Below are 23,632 nucleotides of genomic sequence, written 5' to 3'. Positions count from 1 at the left end.
TGTCTGTCTCTCTCTCGGTCTGTGTGCGGTGCTGGGCCCTGAGGGCTCCTGTAGCCCACCAAAAAAAATGTTATTTCCTCATATTTAGTTTTTATCAATAAAGTGAAAAAATGGAGGTTGGCAGTAAAACGTATCTCAATAGATTCAATCAACTCCCTGCCATTTTCTGCAAAATTTGTCAAAAGTTCCCCCTGGAATCTTCAAATCTCCCTGCAATTTGGGGCAAACATTTCCGCACTTTTCTATTGGCCCAGGCTATAACCTACACAACAGGAGCCCTCAAAGCACTGGTCCTGCAGTATTGTACAATTCTGGTGTTTGTCATCTCCAATAGATGCCCTCATTATTATAGCACAGAGGACTCAGTGTCCAAACTGATGGACATCTGAGCTGCAAAGAGAGACTTACTGAAAAATTACAGATCATAAAGGGTGCAGATAAGATAGACCTCAATAATATATTTAATAAATAATCCTTGCATTTGATATAGTGCCTTAACAAATCATCCAAACATTTTTTACTGTGAAGTGTTGTGATTGTGTTAGTGAAAATGGCAGCCAATATCCATACAGCAATGTCCCACAAACATCCATGAAGTAAATAATAATAATCCTTGCATTTGATATAGCGCCTTATTGCTTCTTCGAGACGCTCAAAGCACTTCACAGAATATACAGTAAAGTGAATTGACTGTATATTTTGTGGGCAAAACACGGCAGCTAATTGCACACTGCATTGTCCCACAAACAGTCGTGGATTGAGTGACCAATTTATTATTATTATTATTTTGAAGGTATTATTATCCCCGGAAAAGCGATCCACCAATCGACTAACAACTGGGTTCCAATCTGTATTTGGAGGGTTGTTGGGCAGGAAATGGAAAAAACTTTCTTCTCTTTTCGAATAATGCAATGGAATCTTTAACATCCATATGAACTAGCAGGCGGTACCTTGGTTTAACGTCTCATCCGAAGGCCGGTACTTCTGGAATTGAAGCATATCCCCGGCACTGCATTGAGTGTAGTGAGTTCAAAGTTCTAATGTGGAGCTTGAATCAACTTTCTGACTCAAAGACAAGAGTGCTATCAACTGAGGCAGGCTGACATACAGTCAAGATATAATCAAGAAGCCCAAAAAAGGGAGTTATAATTCAAGTTCAGATGTTTGGAAAAGTTAACAGAGTTTAGATTTATCTGCTTTGTGCAGTGGGTGAAAACATTTGCTCAAGTAGGTGATAATGGATTGAAGTGGATATTGTGAACAACTTCAAGAGGAAATTTGCTATGTTTATGTTGGTGTTGGGGACTCAGCAGTTTGAAACTTAGAGACAATTAATATTTAGAAAATGGGTCTGGCCAGATGCATAATAATTATTTTCTGGTTTGATACACTACTATACATTTCTATATCAGGGATGCTGAACAACAAATAAATTCTAAAACAACAAGAATTTTGTAGGGAAAAATAAAAATACTGCAATCAAATTCCTGGACATCATTTTGTAGTTAATTGAAGAGATACTTTTGCCAGGTATACATTAGTCTCTAGTACATCTAGCAGCTTGCAGACATTACCAGTAATTGAACGTTAGAAAATAAACATTAGTAAGCTGCACAAAAATTGTATTGGCCTTGTCAGAGTTGTGAAGGGCAGAATGGTTTAATTCTGCATTGAGTTCCACCACTAGCTCTACACAACATTCCAATTACACCAGGGTAGTATCCTCCTATGCAAACCAAAGGAAACTTTTCCTCAATTACGCAACATAGCAGGGTGTGAGCACACATCTGGTTCTCAGATATTCCTTTTTGCAAATCATCCACAACGCACTTGTGCCTGTTGACAGATTGAAATAAATTACAGAAGACAGCATGCAGCGCATCGCACAATAGCTTCTCTAGGTTGTGCTTAACAAGCCAATCTCAGCCAGAACGGGGGCAAGAACGCTTCAAATGGCCTCAGAACCCCTAAATTTAGGGGCTGGGGTGGAAAGTAGTCAGAGCTTCTCCTTCCAATATTTGGATGTCTAGGAAAGACAGAGGCTCGAGGGAATGTGAAATTCACTGCTGGAATGTGCCTATGGCCTCCTCCCTCTACCTTGCTTGGTGTCCAATCCTCTCCCTGTAAAGTGCTCTGAGAGATTATATAATAATAATCCTTGCATTTGATATAGCGCCTTATCACGTCGTTGAGACATCTCAAAGTGCTTCACAGGATATACTGTAACGTGGACTGACTGTATTTTGAGGGTGAAACATGGCAGGCAATTGCGCACATCAATGTCCCACAAACAGCCATGGAGTGAGTGACCAATTTTATTTGGGAGGTTGTTGGCCAAGACAAGCTCCCTTCTTTTTACGAATAGTTCCATGGGACCTTTAATGTCCATCTGAACAGGCAGACGGGACCTCGGTTTAACGTCTCATCCGAAGGACTCTACGTTCGATAATGCAACGTTCCCCAGCACTGCATTGGAATGTCAGCTTAAGACTAAGTCCTGACGTGGGGCTTGAACCCACAACTTTCTGACTCAGAGGTGAGAGTGCTACCACTGAGCCACGCTGACCATTATCCTTGATTCTCGTTTGACGTGAGATGATCATATTTTTGTAAGTTCTAGTCTGCAGAGAGGTTTCTAGTCTTTTTATAAAAAATATTTGTTCACCATAGTTGTTGCAGTGAGGAGGGGGCTAGATTTGCCGAGCAGAGGTGATATTTCACACTCCCCAGCCACAGAATTGTTTTCTCTCGAGTGGGCTCAGTCACTTGCCAGGAGGACAGTGTTTGCAAGTTTATGCTGATTCAATTTGCTGACACCTGTTAGGGTACAGATCCACAGGCAGTAGCAACCCTTTTTACCTTGACCAAGTGATCATTATTCACGTGTGAGTTTGGACCGTGAATGTCGACAAGCTATTTGATTATAATTGGCACCAAAACCAAATATACAGACAGCAGCAGAGTCCTGCAATGTCAGAGGTGCATGTGTTTTAAGTGGATGCTAAAGATTCCAAGCTATATTTAGAAAGAGAAGGAAGTTTCTTCCAATATCCTCGCAATAATCCTCGATATTAGTGGTCCAAATGGCTGCTACATTTGCCTATGAAAACAGTCACTTGCGTGTTGCGACTTGTGAGGTCCCCTGAGATGTTTTGATGTGGTAAGGTGATTATAAAGCGTTTTTCTATTAATAAATGTTATTTTTTGAAATTGCAGGCATCTCGCAGTTCATATTTAAACTGTGCACTTTACCTCCCTCTCGTCCATGTGTAACCACTGTTTAGGGTCATCTTCTGCTGCCAGGAAGGCAATCAAATCCAGAGCTGTGAGGCGAGTCTGACGCCTGGACGACACAAAGATCAGCACAGGCTTTGTTGGGGAATGGCTCCGAATAGCTGTTAGAAAAAAGAAATAAACAAACAATCAAACAGAACTATTTGTAAAAGGTTGACGTCTAATGGCTTGTTGGTGCTTTAGGAACAGGTGTAGCTGAATAGGCTGGGACAGATTTATTGTTCATTAGCGTTTTAGTACTTTGCAACTGTCAAGTTATAATTAATCTGAGCTGTCCTGAGCAGCCTCCTCACAATCGATACCCACATTTATGTCATACAGCTAATTAGCTCAGCTATATACCTGTAATGAGACTGACCCAAAACGATCAGAAACTGTCAGCTTGAAAACACAGTGGTTAAGCATTTAAGAATTTTTTTTCAGCTGTTGCATGATCAATACTGAATGCATTCTCAATGGAATTAACAAATACTTGCCAAAGTGAAATAGGATGGCCACTTGCACACTGAAAGCTCCAGTTTCCCTCAGTGTCTTAACTTTTATTTATTTACTTTTATACTTTGCCTACAAAATCGCCTTTACAGTCACTACACTTCACAGAAAAATCCTGTGAAGCGCTTTGAGTTGTTTTGATGACGTGATAAGGCGCTATATCAAATGGCAGGATTATTATTGTAATATTGACTGCTCTTTTATTAGGCAGACACAAACAGGATGCTTTGTCGACACTTCGTTTTTCTAGTGAGGGATCAAGACCGGCGACTGCCCGGCTCGTTTACAATGGGGCCAGACCCCCAAATCTCTGGTCTGAGTTGTTGGCTCTGTGATTGGTGGCCACCAGGAATGAGGGGCAGAGGTCAATGCCACATGCTTTGTGCACAGCTGTAGAACTTGTTTGCTATTCGGAAGAAAAATTAAAACCACAAAACAGTTATTATGCTTGGAACATGATACTTGGCAGGCGTCATGACTTGATCTTAAACTTTAAGTGCTGGATACAAGAAAACAGTTGAAGTGCATGGTTTTTGGATTCAGACAGGGCAGGAAACCGGGGATTTTTTTTTAGAGTGAACCCTCACTTGTGAGTTTGGTCAAGCCATCAGAGTAAGGCGCTGAACAAAGCTGATACAGAGCGGGGAACATTGGAAAATTGGTTAAGAAAAAGAAAATGCCCCCAAATGGAACAAACAATTACAATAATACAGGGAAAAGAAACCTTCTTATAGCATGGTCAGCCCGTTCTAACATGAGATACAAATAAATGGATCAGCAGTTTCCTTTGCATGTGATGCCAGCAGTGTATGCATGTAGGAAGTGACTTAAGCAGCAATTTGATGACCTGGAAGTTGTTTTTTATAATAATAATCCTTGCATTTGATATAGTGCTTTTCACATCTTCTAGACGTCTCAAAGCGCTTCACAGAATATACTGTAAAATGAATTGACTGTATATTTGTGGGTGAAACACGGCAGCCAATTGCGCACAGCAGTGTCCCACAAACAGTCGTGGATTGAAAATGATCAATTTATTATTGTTTTTTTGTTTTGGAAGGATTATTATTAGGCGTGTGGAGTAAGGAAACTTGCCCAAGGTTTCGTCCTGCCAGCAAGGAGAGTGCTCTAACCACTGAGCTACAGGGCTTTTATTTAGGGACAGGGAAATCACCTGGTTATCCCTGGAAAGATCACACTTCTGACCACAGTAGACTGTAAATAAGGTAGTGCTATATGAAAGAGTGTTATAGTGGAGTTTCCTTGTACTAGAGAAATAAATGACAAAATATTTCTGAAGCTACTGAATTAACAAACCAGAGATCAATGAAGTGACTTGAGCATAAAATCCTTCAGAACAAATCCAAAGTGACAACTTTCAGCCACTATCACTGTTTTTTCTCCCAAAGCTGGGTACTGGGATCAAATATTCTTATGAGGTATACAGCAATAGTTAATGCAGCCTACAATACACTGTAAATCCCCAAAACATCAGCATTGGAGCAGATGAATATATTTGGTGTCTTAAAACTGCATTGCAGCCTCTGTAATACTGAAAATTACCTTGGAATGCTGGCTTGTTCATGCCAGCCATGCGAGGGCAGTAATGCTGTCCGGGGAAGCCATGAATATGAACTTCAAGAGGAACTGGACGAACAGATGGTCTGAAGTTAAACAAACCATTCTAAATCATAGAAAAAAAAACACAATGCATTAACTTATTTTACATATAATTCTTTATAACTCAAAAANTAGATGACAGCTAAAAAGTAGTTGCTGCACTTGATCTGTTAAAACATACGTGCACATATTCAATAGTTGCGGCTTTAATCTACACTGTGATGAAATGATGCAGATAATGTGCACACTGCTGCACAATAGTCGAATGGATTCTTCAGTATACCGTTAAACCACCTGGATGTGTTTAGATGCGTCTGTGCACTGTTCAAATGTCTGCTTGTGAACTGAAACATCAAATTGGTCATTTGCAAATTGCAGCCAAAAGTAATGCATTTGCTATGAGCAGATGAGCTGCAATTCATTGCCTTTACCTGATTGATATTTAACCAGTCAGCCAAATCTTTGGCATTTGCCAATGCAGTGGACAGTCCCACAATCCTTACAGGCATCTTGGTGTGCGAGGAGATGAAATTGGTTCGGGACACAATTACCTCCAGTACAGGACCTCTCTCATCCCCTGCAAAACAGTTACACTTTTTTAAAGTACAGGTACTGATCTCTGGATAACCTTCAACAGTCCTTCTCCACCATAAACAACAATATGGACCCGTAAACAATCTTTCACTTTTGTGGACTAGGCTGAAGTGCTCCGAGAGAGACACCGAGTAGACAACTAGCAGCCAAAATGATTGATCCACAGGGATCTCAAGGCAGGCAGATTTTTTCAACACAGTCAAGCTCACAACGGCAGGAGTGCAGTAACTAGCAATTCAGTAATGTAAGCATAGTATTCAACTTTTATTCTGTGTCAGGTGATTGAAAAGGACACAGTGCTGGTACTGGTTCTATAAATAAATTTATCCCTAAATTTGTTTGATTTGAGACGTATTAAATTGCTTCTTCGGATACACTGTAAAGTGAAGTGACTGTGAAATGTCTAAGAAAATTACAAATTATTAGGAAGAGATCCGATTTCTTCAAAGCTTTTAAAAATACTTTCTTCTGAGCTCAGAAATGTATTTTCAGGCAAAAACAAGATTTTATTATAAACAAACTTAAAAAAAATTCTGCTATGTGGCGAGGTATACAAATTGCAGTTGGGCCAGTTGTAGGGTGCAATTATCTTCACTGCCCTTGGGCAAACAAGAGGCAGGGGGAGAAACATCAGCTAAGGTTCTTGCTCCCCAACCAGTGCCCCCCCTGCCCCCTCCCGGATGAAGTATAGCCATCAATAAATGGTGAGAACAGGATCATACTCTGTTGTGATGACCCTTTTCATTGTGAATGGCCATTGGCACTCAGTAGACAGGTTCACACGCAAAGGACTTGGAAGACCTTTGGTTCCTGTAGCATCAGGTAATAGGAGTGATAAGGGGTGAATATAGAGAAACAGAGAAGTCTAAATGTGTTGCCCTGTCACTGCATTAATTTCTTGTTGCATTCTTAAAAGGGTTTAATAAACTTAAGAGTTTCACTAAAACATGCAAAACATATTAAATGGATTACGCAGATTGCATATCTGTGCAGGCCAAACTAAGGAATTTAAACACAGAATAAATCGTCTCACATATAGGAAGACATTGAAAGGTTTGGATATACCAGTTTTCTACGAACAGTTTTTAATGCCATTGCTCACCTAGCAAATGGATCTCGTCTATAATGAGAATTGACACCTTCGTGACGTAGCTCCTGTTCTGCCAGCTTCTGCTGACGCCATCCCACTTCTCAGGGGTGGTAACGATAAGGTCCGCCTTGGCAATCGCCCTCATGTCGGGAGTCACATCACCAGTCAGTTCCACTACTCTGAGGACACACACATGCTACAGATGAGGAATTTGTACAAGACCTTAAAGCATCAGGGAACAAGTTTATTTGATTTTACATATTCCTTCAGATGATTCACAAAGTCTCATTGTGAATTTATAAAATTGATAGTTTTCTCAGTGGACACTACATCATCAATGTGAATGAAATTACGTTTTTCTGTTGTGTACAAACTTGAAGAACAAAGGGTCATAGCTTCAAAATAAGGACAACAAAAATCATATGGAAGTGCGGAAGAAATGTTTTAGTTAAAGGGTGAAGGCATGTAGAACAATCTTAGATCATAGCTGTGAAAGAAGGAATTATGAAAGGTTTTCCCAAAACAATTGTTGTTACCTTTAAAAATCTGGTTATGATTCACTGATCAACTGAGTTTCTTTCCTTTTTTTAAATATAACAAATTGCTTCAGCAAGTTATGTATTTGTTTGCCTCCAAATACAAACTTACGTTTAAAACATAGAAACAGGAGTAGTCCAACCGTGAGGCATGCCACAAATGGGAATACCAGGAGAATTTGTAGAAATATGGAAAAGTTTGAAGTGTTTAAATGTAAAAGGAGCTACATAAAAGGCAAGGTAGGTGTATTATTATTGTTATAATCTGGGCTATACATTTCAATTGCTTTTTTTAAAAACAGAAAATGATTAATTTGGTGTTTAATTATACTTAGCTAGTGGTTGAGGTTGTTCTCATTAAAATTGCCAGATTTGACCAGAAAAATGATTGAAAGCTCCTTCAAACTCTACATTACCAAAGTGCTATTAATCATGTTCTGTTTGCCTATAAAGTACTGGAGGAGGATTTGACATGAAAATAAACCAGGAAAACACAACTACATTCACAAAAATTCCCCCTTCTCCTACAAAATATATGTGTTGATACAGAGTGGCCTGGAAATCATTTGGGGGTAAAACTAAAATGAGAATGGAACATCTGGAAAGTCAGGTGAGCGGAGGATGCAAAATTTTTTAATGGGCCAAGCGTGTTTGTGTGCCATTGACCTAATCGCTGAGCTGTTTCCAGAAATCGCTTCGCTTCCTACCCTGCCCACTCTTCCCTGGTTAAGTTAATTCTGTGCATTTTGTTAAAATTTAAAAAACTGAGAGAAATAATAGAAAATAAAAATATAAAGCACAGGGCTTTGTAGCACCACGGCCACTGATTAAAAGCATACATTCTAGTTTTCTCCACATCACCACAGGATGCCTCGTGCACTAGCAGCTTAATTACTGATCCATGTCCCTGAACATTTGCTGAACTACACATAAGGGCAGTGAGACTGCCACAAAATACACAGCAACCCTGGGGCACGCCACAGATGGGAATACCAGTCGGATTTGTAGAGACATGGAAAACAAAAATTCCCATAATTGACTTGACAATAGAGAATCAAGCATGAAACAGCTGTAAGAGATAGTCAGAAAAGTTTGTCTCATGCTTACTTTTTACCCAGTTTCTCCGCAATCCTGATTTTCCAATCTTCCATTCGTTCACGGACTAGAGCCTTCAGAGGGGCAATGTAAACAGCCTAGAAATGAAAAACCATTCCAAAGAGGTAAAAGGTCACTAGATGAAGCTTTAGAAAAATCAATGAACTGTTTCTACCTTCACTGTACAGAGTAGAATTCTCTTAAATACAACAGGTTAGTTTGGAATGTTAACAATCAGAGAAAGGAATGTTTTTATTAGAAGTTAGGATTGGTAAAAATGTTTTACTGATATCATGTCTTACTTTATTTACTTTACAACATTAAACTTAACTGGGTAAAATTAATATTGAACTTTTAGGAGATATTACATCCATACGGAAAAAGCAAGAAAAGTAAAAAACAAAACAACACAAAAATAACCTTGGAAGTTGGGTACTCGTTGAAAACTCGAAAAATAGCAAGCTCGGCTGCGACTGTCTTTCCAGATCCTGTGGGAGCTCCGAGCAGCACGTTACAGTCAGTGTGATACAAGGTGTGGAATATCTGAGTCTGAATTGGGTTGAAGTGAGTGAACTTGTACAATGCTTCATACTCATGGTTCCCCAAAGCACTGATAGGTAACGGCTGCAGGTCAAGCAATTCTGGAAAATACAAATAACTTGAACACGTCACACGTAGTAAGCAATAGAGACGCACTAACCCAAAGGTTCTCTTTAATGATAAAATAAATAAGAAACCCTTTTTTTTAACTGCAACAATATGGGCTGCTTTAAAAGAGGAAGGGATATTATCCAAATACTACACTTTTGATTGCTGAAAAAAAAATATTGCCGGTTCTACTTAAGCTGTCAAGACCATATTGTCTTAAAATTTAAGATCACGCAGAATTGTGGAAAATTCTTAAATTCAGACTTAATTAAGACTGACTTCCCATCACACAGAGGATTCTGGTCCTCACTTTCAAAGCCCTCCATGGCCTTGCTCCCCCCTACCTCTGCGACTGCCTAAACCCCTACCAATCTGCCCGCTCCCTCCGCTCAGAGGGCTCCGGCCTGCTTCACGTCCCCCACCTCGCCCGCCTCTCAATTGGCGGCAGGCCTTTAGCCACTCCGACCCCACCCTCTGGAACTCCAAACCAGTCACTCCACCTCATCCCCTCTCTTTCCTCCTTCAAGACCCATCTCAAGACCCTACCCTTCGACCGTGCCTTCAGTCACCCTCCTTCCCCCACTGCCCTCACTCTCCCTGATCCCGATCCCCAGCTCGGGTCCGAAACACTGATTGCCCAGTGCCTTGGGACGTCCTCCCAATGTGAAAGGCGTGATACAATTGTAATTTTGTTTATTTGGTAATTTGGAAACGATTTTTTGCTGTTATTATAAAGAATCAGTTTCCAAATTAAATTTAAGAATTTTCCAGTTTTGAGTGATCTTAAAATGTTAAGTCAATATGATCTTGCAGCTGATATTAGGTTAGATTTCCTGCTTTTGCAGGGAGAGAATTCCATTTGTGACACTATTCAATGGCAGTTGCATTCATTTCATCAATAATTTGAAAACATTTTGAGGTGTTTTCAAAGTCACATTACCAGTGTGAGGAGGATGCCTTTCAGGTAGGATCAGATGCTGAAAGTTAATGATGCACACAGCCTCAGCTCCCAGCCACCTGTCAGATACAGCCCGAATGTAGTACTGAGATGGCAATGGCTCAAAGATAGGAATGGTAAATACCAACAGTTGTGACTCTTTGGTCAAAACCTGAATACAACACGAAAGAAAATGAAAGAATCAGAATGAAAAATCATGTCTGTTTAAATTTCATGCAAACAATTTGCAACTACTCATTCTGATATCGTACATATCAGCTATTTTTATCTACTTTCCCCTAGAATACAACTTATTGTTTTATTCTTTAGTGCTACTAATGATATACCATCACTATCGAAAACAATTGTTTGTTTCATTAGCTAAAGAGCTTGGACAAACTTTTTTGGACAAAATCTTTAAATTTCTTATTTCCCTGCTCAGTGCTCACCACTATATTTGTCAATCATGTTGAGACTTTTTATGGGAAAGATGTCACATGAATTCAAGTTTCTGATGTAGTACCACAATTCATGTCTTCAGATCGCTCAGGGCATGCTTTGTCAAGTGTTAACTTTATGTATACGGCCCAAGATTTAATTTTGATCTGCAAAGTAGATCATTGCAATACGACCAAGTTGGAAACCCCCCAATATATCATTAAGAATGAGTACCGAGAATGAATAGTGGATCAGTGAACAACTGTCAGGTTGCCAATTAAGGTGCAAGAAAATCTAGTCTTTTATCCATAACATCTGCTTCTAGAAACATTTCACAAGCCAATTGACTTTCCCCAACATACTTTATATTATACAGTACAAGGACAGATTACATTAGAGGACAGATTACATGAGATATGACTGCTCTAGTTTATACATCCAGCATTTGTCTTCAAATAACTACTATCTTGTAGACATATTGGAGGTATTCTCAGTTTGTTGGTAAAACTAATGACCTTAGCAGTGTAATATTTTAATGAGAATAGCCCATTAATAATGGACACAAGGATATTAACTTTACCAAGATTTCATTCTGATGTTTCGCCACATAATGAAAACATCTTTCCACTGTCTCCCAGATCTACTGAGCAAAAACGTGTTCTCTGAAAGTATGGCTTAGGAACCGTGTAGTAAGTGCAGGAATGCATTAACCCTACTTTATTAAAATAGGAACAACCACAAACCACAAATGTACTGGCTGTGGGAAAGGTGCTGTGATTCACGTTAGTTTTGTGGTTTCCAGCTCACCTGTTTCTTTTGAAGGAGGAAATATTCTGAATGATAAATGTGGTCATTCACAGGATCTTCCACCCAGATCCACCAGGGCTCACCTACAGATCCATGAACCTATGGGAATAAATAACATTGTCCAATTGCAGTACAAGGATAACTATCTGAAATGCTTGTAAGACAATTTACATTGATGTCCTCTATTCTGTTGCAATACCATGCATTTCTCAGGGGACGGATATCTATTTTTTAGAAAGGTGTTACAGTATCAGAGATTCAGAGGACATTAAGAAAGATTTCAGTCATCATCAAAATCTTAATATTCTGCTGCAACACAATATGTACAAAAGTTAAAAGCATATAAGAAAACAACAAGTTATTAAAAATAAAACCTTTCATTCGGTACAGCAGAAGGTCGTTCCAAAGTGCTGATTTAACAGAATTATTTACAAATTAAAATGCAAACCGTTTCTTAGTTACAGTAATTTTAGTTATTAAAATAACAATCCTTGGATTAAATGCATCATTGCCTTATCATATAATTGAGACATCTCAAAGCAGTATATACTGTAAAATGTTTTATCCAAATACCACACCCTGATTGCAAAAAAACAGTACTGGTTCCGCTTAACCCGTTAAATTTTTTTTATCTCAAAATTGAGATCACACAGAATTGTGGAAAAGACTGTGAATTTTGTGGGTGAAATGTGGTAGTCAGTTGCGCACAGCAATGTCCCACAAACAGCCATGGAGTGAGTAAGCAATTTTATTTGGGGGACTGTTGGCCAGGACACCTGGAGAAACGCCCTTCTCATTTTGAATAGTGCCATGGATCTTTAACATCCATCTGAACAGGAAGATGGGAACTCGGTTTAATGTCTCATTCGAAGGACGACACTGTTAACAATGCAACACCCCCTCAATACTGCACTGTGTCAACTTAGACAATGTGATTCCAAGTCCCAATGGGGGGGACTTGAACCCACAACCTTCTGACTCAGAGGTGAGAGTGCTACCACTCTGCCAGGCTGACACATTGGCTCAGTCCAATCAATTGAATAAATTTGGCAGCTAGAGATACATTTAAATATTATATAAATATATTATGTAATAGATGTATATATAAATATTTATATATAAAATTATGCAATAAACCATAATATTTTTATATATATTATATAGTATAAATCTTTGCACAAGTGGGATACATTTGTAAAGCTTACCATATCGGGAGCAGTGCTTTACCCCATACCAATGTGAAGGTGTGGAGCAAAGTAACCCTCCATTGAGTTGGTAATGGCAGACAGAATTACTAAAATGGTCTCAAAAAGAAATGTGGATTTTATCTCCTGGTTATCCTGTCTTATTTCATCTTCATTCAAATTGAGATGTGAAAAGCACAATATAAAAGTTGTTGTTATAGTTATACATGATCTCAAGACCATAGTCCTAAATTGGAGACATGTTAGAGTAGATATTATTCCAGATTTGGACTTACTGTTACACAATGAAGGTGATCATTGGGTTGAATCCCATCTGAACTGTATATTGGCTGTGTAAATACTCACTTCATGGATAACAGCATCTTCCGTGTTCAGATTTTAATCCAAGAAACACATTAAATTGCAGCTCTACAAATATTTTGAGGAATGATTTTAGGCTGATATTCCCAGAAGGCTTTGCTTGTCCTTTCAAATTTAGGGCTGAACTCAGGACAGTTAAATATTTCTACTGTGAACTCAGAGACTTATGGCATTTTGACAGAAGCAACAGAGTTTCCAGCTTGAAATCTGAAAATGGGCTTCTCATGGCACGAATAGAGAAATCAGGTTGAGCACCTCAAACAAGTCAATGAGTGGCTGCAGTCTTGAGCAGTAAGTACTGCTTCAGACACATGGAAACTGACATGTGCCACTTCAAACTGAAACAAGTGAAACTGAAACAAGAGTCACCCCAAAGCACACAACAAATATTTTGTACAAAACACAAAATACTGCAGATGCTGGAAATCTGAAACGAAAACAGAGAGCTGGGAAAACTCAGCAGGTAAGGCAGCATCTATGGAGAAGGGAAAGTCAGTCAACGTTTCGGGTCCACGACCCTTCGTCATGGACCTGAAACATTGACTCACTTTCCTTTCTCCATAGCTGCTGCCTGACCTGCTGAGTTTTCCCAGCTCTCCCTGTTTTTATGATAAATATTTTGTAAACTCTTTGAAACGTTTTAGAGGCACCATGCTCTGATTTACACGCATTTGTAACAGGATTCGAAAATATTGAATCTTCCACTTCCAGATCATCTCACAGTGACCTGCGAGAGGTTCACCCAGATACAGTTCTTATTTCTGACTTTCGTGACGTTGAATTGTAAGTACAGTGAAATTCTGTTCATTGAATGCTCTATTTGACAGCAAAAAGTATCCAATAAACCAAACTATTCATATAATCAGACTAAACATAAGAGGAAACTAATCTCCTGGAGCTCAAGCCACGTGACCTCCGACCTCATTTGGGACAATGCAGTTACCTGGACTCAGAATTGTTTTTTTATACCAATGTCATGGGAAAATTATTCAATAAACCAAATTATTTGTATGCCTTTGTATATTCAATTAACCGAATAGGCATGCAAATGGCTTGAAATTTCTAAATTCTATTCAATAAATTGGATTATCCGCTATTTAATTAACCAAATTTCACTGTAACCAAGCCCCCTGTACCTGGCAGGAGATCGGCATCCAAGCCGACTTCCAGCGGGTTGGTGTGACACACAGCCAAGCTTCCACGAGGTTCTAGATTTTTTACCAGAAATATTTCTCAACCGGCCATTTCCATTTTCACATTTCATATGTACTTACAAAAATGTTTGGCTTGCACATTAAATATTTTCTAGTGGAAAAGATCATTAATACATGCCATAATACAGGATATATGTTCTGCCCAAATCAATCTCATTTGCACATACTGAACCTTGCTCTGACTTATAGAGGCTCTGATAAAAAGTGAGCATTTAACACCTTTGAATAACTGAACCCTATGTCCTAACAGGGTTTGGGAGCTCTTTTAGAAAACCAATTCAGGAGTTTCCCCTTTGAGGATGTTGTTTGGCGTTCAGGGACTATTGATGCATAACATTTTCTAGGAAATAAAAATGGATGCAGTGACATCAATGATAAGACTTGATGTCTTAGATCTTTTCCAGGTCTAGCCCAGTTATCTAGGTAATGAGGCCAATTGTTCTTTTCTCGTTCCATAATTTGCATTGTATACTGTACTGCGACCAACTATCCTGGATACATTCAAACAGTTGCTAAAAATAACCCTTTGCTCACAAAGTAGGTCTTTATACCATGGGCTAAGGGAAGGGGCCTCAATAGAAAAGCAGGTTGAGAGGATGGCTCCCACAAGTCTCAATTGAAAACCAACCCAGATCTTCCTCCAATACAGAGTGGCAGCAGGTTTGCACGTTACAAGATGGCAATCTCATTAACACGATAGCTAGTGATGGGTTAGCTCACCATTATGATGAAATCCAATCTGCTATAAAATCCAACACAGGTCTTGCACCCACTAAAGCCTCTTTAAATATGGTTTTGAATGACCAGTTTTAATGCGAGTGACAAAACAAAATAATCCCTGCGTGGTTGCAAATCCTTCTTTTAACATGCACACAATATGCAAACCTTTCTTTCATGGTAAAGTTCAAAAGGTTAATGATGTGTAACCTGGTTCTGAATAAATCAAAAATGACAATATAGTTCCTTATTCATCTCACACTCATTTACATTAGTGATAACTCCAAGAACATTAGCTCTGACTAAGCTATTTACTCTTTCTTGCTTTCAGACCACATCTGTAGTCCTTGCAAGCGAGAGACCTGGGTTTGATTCCTGGGCAGGGTGAAACGTTGGACAAGTTTCCTTTCTCCACACGCCTCTTTTACCTAGCAGTAAATAGGAACCCGGTTGTTAGTCGATTGGCGGATCGCTTTTCTGGGGGTAATAATTCCTTAAAATATATATTTTTTAAATAATAAATTGATCACTCAATCCAAGACGGTTTGTGGGACACTGCTGTGCGCAATTGGCTGCTGCATTTCACCCACAAAATATACAGTAAATTCACTTACAGTTTATTCTGTGAAGTGCTTTGAGATGTCTCGAAGACGTGATAAGGCGCTATATCAAATGCAAGGATTATTATTATTATCTACCTCAGACATTTTCATTCAGAGAAAATGCAATGCCAGTGTTGCTGTACCTGTGGAACACTTGACAGCCCTGATCATTATAGCCTGTCCGGTGTGAAGCACAGCTTTTAGCAGGTATGTGCAAAGGTCTACATTAAATAACAGTGACAATTCTAATGTGGCCTGTCCTTTTGGCAATTTACTTATACTGGAAACCAAAATGTGGCACATCAGCTTGCCTGGCAATTAAGCAGCAACAGGTTTGCTTGGAACCATTTGCACTTATGCTGCATCTGGTGTAAAGCTGGAAACGGCACAAGACCTTTTGGAGGCTTGACCCTGCCTCTATTTAACATTCAGATCAGTTCTGCAGTTATCAGTTTGGGGCCAAAATTCTTGGATATTCATAATCACATTCATTGATTTAGCACCTATAATATCCTATATAAAGATTTCAGTGCATTTGACAGTAGTTCCCTGGAGATTTAAATCAGTGGATGATATGGCTAGAATTCCTAAATATATTTTCAAACCCTAATTGGAACAATATAAAGAAAAACACAGCATTTTTTCTAATGAAAAAATGAAAGAAAATGTATAGAACACTGTTCTATTAATATAGTATTTAAAAGATGTTTTTCTTGTAACTGCCCTCTTATCATTTATCTTTCCTTGATTAATTGGTGTTGAGAAAGTTATTCTGATCTCTCCCATAATACCACCAATACTTTGGAAGAGTCAGCAGAAAGAAATAAAATAGGAGATCCAGGTGTTTCTTGCCTGGGGTTTGAATACTTTCCTTTTCTTCATCTACTGTGTCCAGCTGTCAAACTGAGGAAGCATATCTGACTGAGATAAGCCACAAGATTGTCACAGAACTTAGAAAACCTTATGTTGGTCCCTCAAGTGTAACATTAGGAAGGCAAAATGGGATTTAATGTGCAATGATAATAAATATGAGCCAAAATACTTACTTGAAAATAGAAGCCCCAATTTTCTGCATCATAACCATAATATAGAGTTGAAAGGAAATAAGCAGTAAACCCTGTGAAGCCCTTTGAGTCCTTTCAATAATGTGATAAGGCATTATACCAAATGCATACGATTATTATTATTTGAAATTTTACCTGGTCATGCCATTTGAAGTCTGGAGTAATGGTCAGTCGAACGCGAAGTACAGTGCGTGTGATGGGCTGGATTGCCACCTCCAAAGATATGGAAGGAATTTGATGGACGCACTGCTTCACCTTTAACCCTATATTTACATGATGTAGCATGTGACCTGCACCGAATAAATAACATTTGGTCAAACAATTGTACTTAATCGCAAGAAACCATAGACAGGCAATCAAACTGCACTAGCAAATGGCCTTATTTAACAAGCCTGCTGTGAGATTTTCCAATGTAAATTAATTTTCCTTTTGATCTCCCTTGTAATTGTACTTTTAGCAAACTATGAACTACTATTGTGAAACAAATAAACTTTTCCCTATTAAAAGAATGGAATATAGAATCCCTCGATAGACGAGACCCAAAGACCACCTTTTAGTAAGCTTTATTTGATGTCAATTCTAATCCAATTTTGTTAAAAACAAAATTCTAAACTTTTCAAATGAATTCAGTGTCATATACTATATGTTATACTGGAGGGCTGAGGTAAACAAATGCGATCTCAAAGGGCATCCCATTAAAAATAATTAAAGAGAAATAGACTACTGTACGTGAAATCTCAGGCAAACAGACTTATGACATACATGAAAAACCTGATATGTAACATTGAAAGCATCTTGTATCTACAGAAAAAGTACCGTTTTATAGCTGCCAATTATTTCTCAAAGTTAACTTACAGAATTTTGAATGAGTCAATCCTCTGTTGACCGGATTGTTAAAAGTCAGACTATTTTTCAGACTTAATTATGTCAACAAATATACAACAATCAAATAAGATAATAATACAGAACATATCTGTATTAAATAAATTATACACAAAATTGTGACAATCTGTAAGAGATTGGTAGTCTTTTTCGAATAACCTTACCTATTTCATCTTTGCGCATATCTTTCATCTTATCTATGGTAAGTTTCTTTTCTTCCAACTTTGCTAATACATGACCTGGCAGAACAGAGAACTGACGTAGTGGGTTGCACCATCCCCACAGTCGCCTGTCAATGATCTTGCATAAGTTCTGCAGTCGGTAGGTCATTGCAGGCCAGCGCTTTCGCAGGGCAATCTCAAAAAGTGCTCTCATGATTCGAGCTGCATTCTGCAAACAGAGAATCAAGTCATATTTTTGAGATACATGTATAAAAATTAAATAGTCTGTACTTAAAACAATACCAGTAAGAAACACAATCAGTCTACTTGATGATTTCCCCTACATCCATGTTATTTCAAAATAAAGTATAAACCCCATTGTGATATGGTGTTAGGATTGGTTTCATGTGAAACACTGGTAACCCAATATAAAATTGTGTTTTACGATGGCCCTGGAGTTATATTAGTAACATCTAAGAATTTTCCGAAGATTGGTGCAACGGTTAAATAAAAATAATCTGAGTGCTTCCTGGAAGCAAATGCACTTAAATGGCCTTTTGTCATTCTTACACTTTTATACTTTCCTAAAAGGTGCAGCCCAGAATTTCTAATGGCGGATCACTCAAATTATCTCCTGAAACCCAGGTTCTAGCATGTTCTAGTTCAATCTGGTACCATTCAGCGATGGGTTTCATTCTTTAAGTTTTTTAATTTGTTCTGAAATACAGATGTGAAAATTGCTGTGCTTTGTAACAAATTTTAATTATTATCGAATCTGTTAAAATAAATTGCAAATTTCTGTTAGCTTCTGGTGTGAACTTCCCCACCCTCATGAATTCAGTACAATTGCTGGGCACCATAGCCAGTCTCATGATTTCAGTGCTGCCATTGGTGTTGCCAGAACCGATAGTGACCACTGTTGACGTGGGGAGCTTGCTGCATTTCAGTGCTTCATAGGATAAAGGCTTAAATTAAGTTGAGTTAAGATACATAATGCCTGTCCACTTACAGCGCGGTTATGCTCTGGGCTTACGGTGTGCATCAGACGTGCGTCATGCTTATGGTGTTGATTGGTTGGTTTCATCAACATTGTGCGTAGGCAATGGTAGACCTCTTGGTGTTTAGTGGTGGCCCAATACTTACTGGAAAAGCTCACGAGAGGTTCCTGAGTGCAGGAAGCGAGGTCAGTGGCAAGCTGACAACCCAAAAGCGCTGACTAGCAGCCATTTTATAATGCGCCTCATAAAACACAGGCTCTGAGTTTTTGGAATGAAATCAATGCATTTTGATGGGGTCACCTTAAACAAGATTCCATTATTCTGCACCTTCTCTTTTATTAACAATGATGTTGAAATAATACTCAAAATATTTAAATATCAAACCAGCATCCCAGAAGTTTGATACATAGCACTTTAACCGGATATATGAGAGGAAGGAGATTTCCCACAGCACAAACTATGAAGCACTCATATTACTGGCCTTTTGAACAGCATTAATTTAGTTTCCTTTGCGTATGAGAATAAAGTATAGCACTCGCTAGTAAGAAGAAGCTAAATTACAGTATCACTTCGGAGGAAGTAATAAAGTAACCATGTTTTGTTTAGACAAATACATTGTAAAATTATTAATATAAAAATGACCAGGTGGTGTTAGTGAAAAGAAAACAGAATCACACCGTGGCTAATGAAAGGAAAAACAAAATAAAGAAGTATCCAATGCAGTTAGAATGTGCCAAATTTCAGCATGCGTGCACCACTAACTACCATAGTAGCAATTTGCTCAGCAACAAGGACAGATTAAATTTGTAGATAGGAACTTGATATATCGGTGTGCCTAACTCAGATGTATCTTATAAGGTTTAGCCAGATGTTCAATGTTAGGTACAATTACTTCTTCCTTCCAAGGCACTCATCACGTTTCTAACCTTTTAGGAACTCTAGGTATATTTGATATATCCCTCTAAGTTAAATACAATCACCTCTATGTAGAATAATCACCTCTACAATTTCCTATTTATTACACCATAATGAAACATCTCTTTAACTTCATCAAGTAAAAATGTTATTTTAAAAGGAAATTCTTACACATAGGCTTCTGAAGCAAACAGTTTTCCTTGCTTCTGATAAATAAGCATCAGTCTCATTGTTCTCCCTGATCCCTCTGCCGTGTTCGACACAGTCGATCACGCCATCCTCCTCCACCGTTTCTCCACCCTCATCCACCTTAATAATAATCTTAATAACCTTTACTACGAACCCCCACCACCCCCACCCTCAAATCTAGGGGATAATTGAAACTTGGCAATTAACAGATTCCTGAATTTCTTAAGTAGTGTTACAATTTTAATGCATTTGACTATTCATTTCAGCAGCATTCTATACCAAAAGAAACCAATTTAAATTCAGTTATAAGAGTATTCCTGGCAATGATCTATCTCTTATTGTATTTATGCTGCACTGAATAATGCAGTAGGGCAACCTCAGCAATGTACTATTATATCGCTGTCCAATTGATTAACCACTTAGCTACAAAGATATTTACAATTTCTTTGAATGCATTGATCCACTTTTTTTAAAAAACACATCAACTATAACATCTTTTAGAATTTATGGTACATTTTAATTTCTCCTGCTAGAGTTCACACTTTCTTTGCTGGGTCAGCAAGCGGGGCTGCAGTTGAGGTTGGGGAGAAGGGAGGGGATCATTTGCTTTTTCCAATATAGATTAATAATAATAATCTTTACATTTGTTATAGCATGTTTCATGTCGGGAGGAAGTCTCAAAGGATTTCACAGAATATACTGTAAAGTGAAGTGACTGTGTACTTTGGGGGCAAATGCAACATAAAGGTAGCCTAGTCTTTATATCTCTGATAATATTCTATGCACTATAAGTTATGGTTTCCCTGGGCCAGGTCTTGCTTTTCAGATGTTTTTTGTTTGTTCATTTCTTTTATTTAAAAAATCACCCATATTCATTGACTCACCTTCGATCTAACATTTTGAATAGGGCCTAATATGTAGTGATTTCTAATGGGATTCTTTAAAAAAGAAAAATAGAAGAAATTCACATCGACAGAAATTCTACTCTTGATGCCAAATATATTTGAGTTGGCATGAAATCTTTCCCATTACTGGGAAGAAAACCCACTCAGTATCTTTATTAATGAATCCAGATTTAGACTGCAGGTTTTCTCACCACGTAGTTTCCTACACTACAAGCCATTATTTTATTCTGGAGTATGACAATGAATAATATCTTCTTAATTTATTTCCTACATGATTGCTTAAAAGTGTAATTAACAATGTGGCAAAAGTATTTGGAATTTAATGAACGATAATGGGTAAGACATTCCAACCTTAAGAGATAACATTTAGTACTGCACTGAGAAATATCTTTCTCCTAATTAAACCAAAAGTTTATATATCAAAATCCGCCTCATTTGAATATTTCAAATTACTGGAAATATCCTAAGAATAAAGAAGTTTATTCCTGTGTTCTATAATTCTCATCTTTCAATGCATTATCTACCCACGAAATTGCTAAGATTATTTCATAAACGTACTGCAATTAATTTGCTACAGATGTAGGTGCAGTTCAAAAACTTGAATGTACAAGTATATTCATCCAACTCCCAACTATGTTATTCTAAAGAAGTAATATTGTATCGGCTCTAGTGTAACGCAAGCTGTGAACAAAATGCACCCCAACTCAACACACATTACAACAAGTAACAGTTCTCTATTTAAACTGACCCACAGCCTGACTTCTTGTGTTCACAGACTGTGTTGGTAGGTAAGCACAATAATTGCTGATGGGATGATATTGGCTGCACACATTGTGGGACTGCCCGTAAAGGGCTGAGCAGCATTGCAAATTTTCGGGCACTTAGTAATAAATTGCATTTATATAGCATTTTTGATGTAAAAAAGTAAATATCTAAAAATGCTTTACAAAAATATAACTGATCAGAAATTAAATTAATGTTGCAGCTAATATGACTAACAAACATCACTTGTGAATGCCAAATGCAGTGTTTGGGTTCCTTTGCAAACACAGTGGCACTCAAGAGTTTCAGCATCACTTGCACACTGCAATAAACTGAATCCAGTCCCCATCAGAAGCTTCACATCCAAGATACAATACGCTATATAGCTATATAGGTTTCTCCTCCCCTCTTCCCCCCACCCTCCCCCAGCCCCTCCACAACTAAAACCAGCAAACTCTCTGCCTCTGGGAAACCAAACTATTTTCCAGATCCACTGATGTTGATGTGTGATGCAAATTAATGGGTGAAGTGCATGTGACTGTACGCAGCAAAGATATTATCACATTGTCCTACTGCATAGTTTAAAAGGACTACATTTAAGTAAAGACCACTGAAAAATCAAAATGTGTCATACATACAAGAAACAACCTTACCTGAGCAACGTAGGCAGAGTCAGAAATGAGGGAGAAGCTGTCCAACTCGCCATGGCTAATGTAGGTTTGGAGAAGAATGTTAACTTTCCCATAAGCATTTTCTACTCCACCCGCAGCAGGGAGCTCACAGTAGTTGCAAAGCAATTGATCAAGCTCCTCCAGCTCTTCATCTCGAACCTACAGCAACATAAGGACAAACATGAAATAGCAAGAAAGGAATTTCATGGAAATAACCTTTGAAAATTCACCTTTTCATTCTGATTTCACCCTTCAATACAAATGCAAAATGGACTCAGTCCAGGACATGTTGTGTTGTATGCTGGATCTGTGCTGCTGGAGTCATTGATCATTGCTTCTAGTATCAGAGTGATTTGGAACGGAAAACAGGATTTATATCTCCTCGTCTGACATTACTCTTGTGATTTAGTTTTTAATGTTTTTAGAGATAGTTGCGCAACCAGCTCATTAATAAGATTAAAAAGCTTAAATGCAGTTCAATGGTCTGCTCGAGAACCTTTCGTCTTAAATTGCAGTTGAGCTTTATCCTATTAGCAGATTTGGATCGCATTCAGGGAACCCTGGCTGATTTTACGCTCTCTATCCTACCTACCCTAGCCCCTATTGAAGATTTAATGACTTGTAAAGCTTGTATGTTAGTATCAAAAGGGAGCATTTTCCAGTTTGCGATTGTTGGGTCATATTTAATTCTTTATGGGTGTTACCAGTGACCTGTGAATAGAGTCCACATACAAATGGCTTCTTAAAGTCAACATGATGTGTTGGCAAAATCTAATCCCACAGAATTTGAGAACCAACAAACGGCTGAATGTGAAACCTGCTTCTCTGGCTCAAGGAAGTTACTGGGCATTTCAGGTCCAAAACCTCAAAAACATGATATCCATGGATGTGTAATTTATGTTTTATGGATACAAAATATATATCACTACAAGAGTGAAAATGTGATATTTGTAACAAGTTGTCACAAACTGTGATTCCTACTGATAACCACATGTGCATCACATCAATCAGTGAAAACTCCTCTCTAATGCAACCTACTTTTGAGCGCATTGGAGTGGAGTTCCCACAATAATGGGTATTACATTATAGATTTTGTAAAGCGACTTTCACTTCAGAGTACTTCCCAGAAAGCACATTCACAGGATATTACTATAGAGTAAAGACTTTCCTGTTATTGGTTCTGAGACGTGCTTTAAAAGAGAGCACAGAGAAAGAGAGGTTATTTGCAGGAATCACTCAACTTCTTGTTACAAATATTGCATTTTCAGTCCTCCCCATAGAAACATATATTCTGCATTCATAAAACATATAGAGTATAACACATCTATAAAATAAACAGCTTCAAAGAAACGAGAAACAAGAAAAGGAGTAAGCCAATATGCTCGGACTGGAGTTCTTTCACTTCCAAAGTGCAGCATGTAAGTTGAGAATTTGCT

At 38.2% G+C, this 23,632-nt stretch overlaps 1 protein-coding gene across 2 annotated transcripts in view; it reads right to left on the bottom strand.

Moving 5' to 3' along the window:
* Positions 1 to 23,632, bottom strand: part of ascc3 (activating signal cointegrator 1 complex subunit 3) — a 339,566-nt gene that overhangs the window by 69,370 nt on the left and 246,564 nt on the right. For both annotated transcript variants that reach the window (XM_007899134.2, XM_007899135.2), the window contains exons 20-30: positions 22,179 to 22,355; positions 17,760 to 17,985; positions 16,849 to 17,003; positions 11,552 to 11,650; positions 10,310 to 10,478; positions 9,142 to 9,362; positions 8,734 to 8,819; positions 7,103 to 7,269; positions 5,838 to 5,983; positions 5,350 to 5,470; positions 3,253 to 3,395 (exon numbers count right to left, since the gene is read on the bottom strand). In XM_007899134.2, coding sequence (XP_007897325.1) covers positions 3,253 to 3,395; positions 5,350 to 5,470; positions 5,838 to 5,983; positions 7,103 to 7,269; positions 8,734 to 8,819; positions 9,142 to 9,362; positions 10,310 to 10,478; positions 11,552 to 11,650; positions 16,849 to 17,003; positions 17,760 to 17,985; positions 22,179 to 22,355 — 1,710 coding nt within the window. The remainder of the gene's footprint in view (positions 1 to 3,252; positions 3,396 to 5,349; positions 5,471 to 5,837; positions 5,984 to 7,102; positions 7,270 to 8,733; positions 8,820 to 9,141; positions 9,363 to 10,309; positions 10,479 to 11,551; positions 11,651 to 16,848; positions 17,004 to 17,759; positions 17,986 to 22,178; positions 22,356 to 23,632) is intronic.

This window comes from Callorhinchus milii, unplaced genomic scaffold (assembly GCF_018977255.1).
Source record: "Callorhinchus milii isolate IMCB2004 unplaced genomic scaffold, IMCB_Cmil_1.0 Scaffold3, whole genome shotgun sequence".
Lineage (NCBI taxonomy): Eukaryota > Metazoa > Chordata > Chondrichthyes > Chimaeriformes > Callorhinchidae > Callorhinchus > Callorhinchus milii.
The sequence above is the reverse complement of the archived record's forward strand: the minus strand, read 5'-3'. Positions and strand labels throughout refer to the sequence as shown.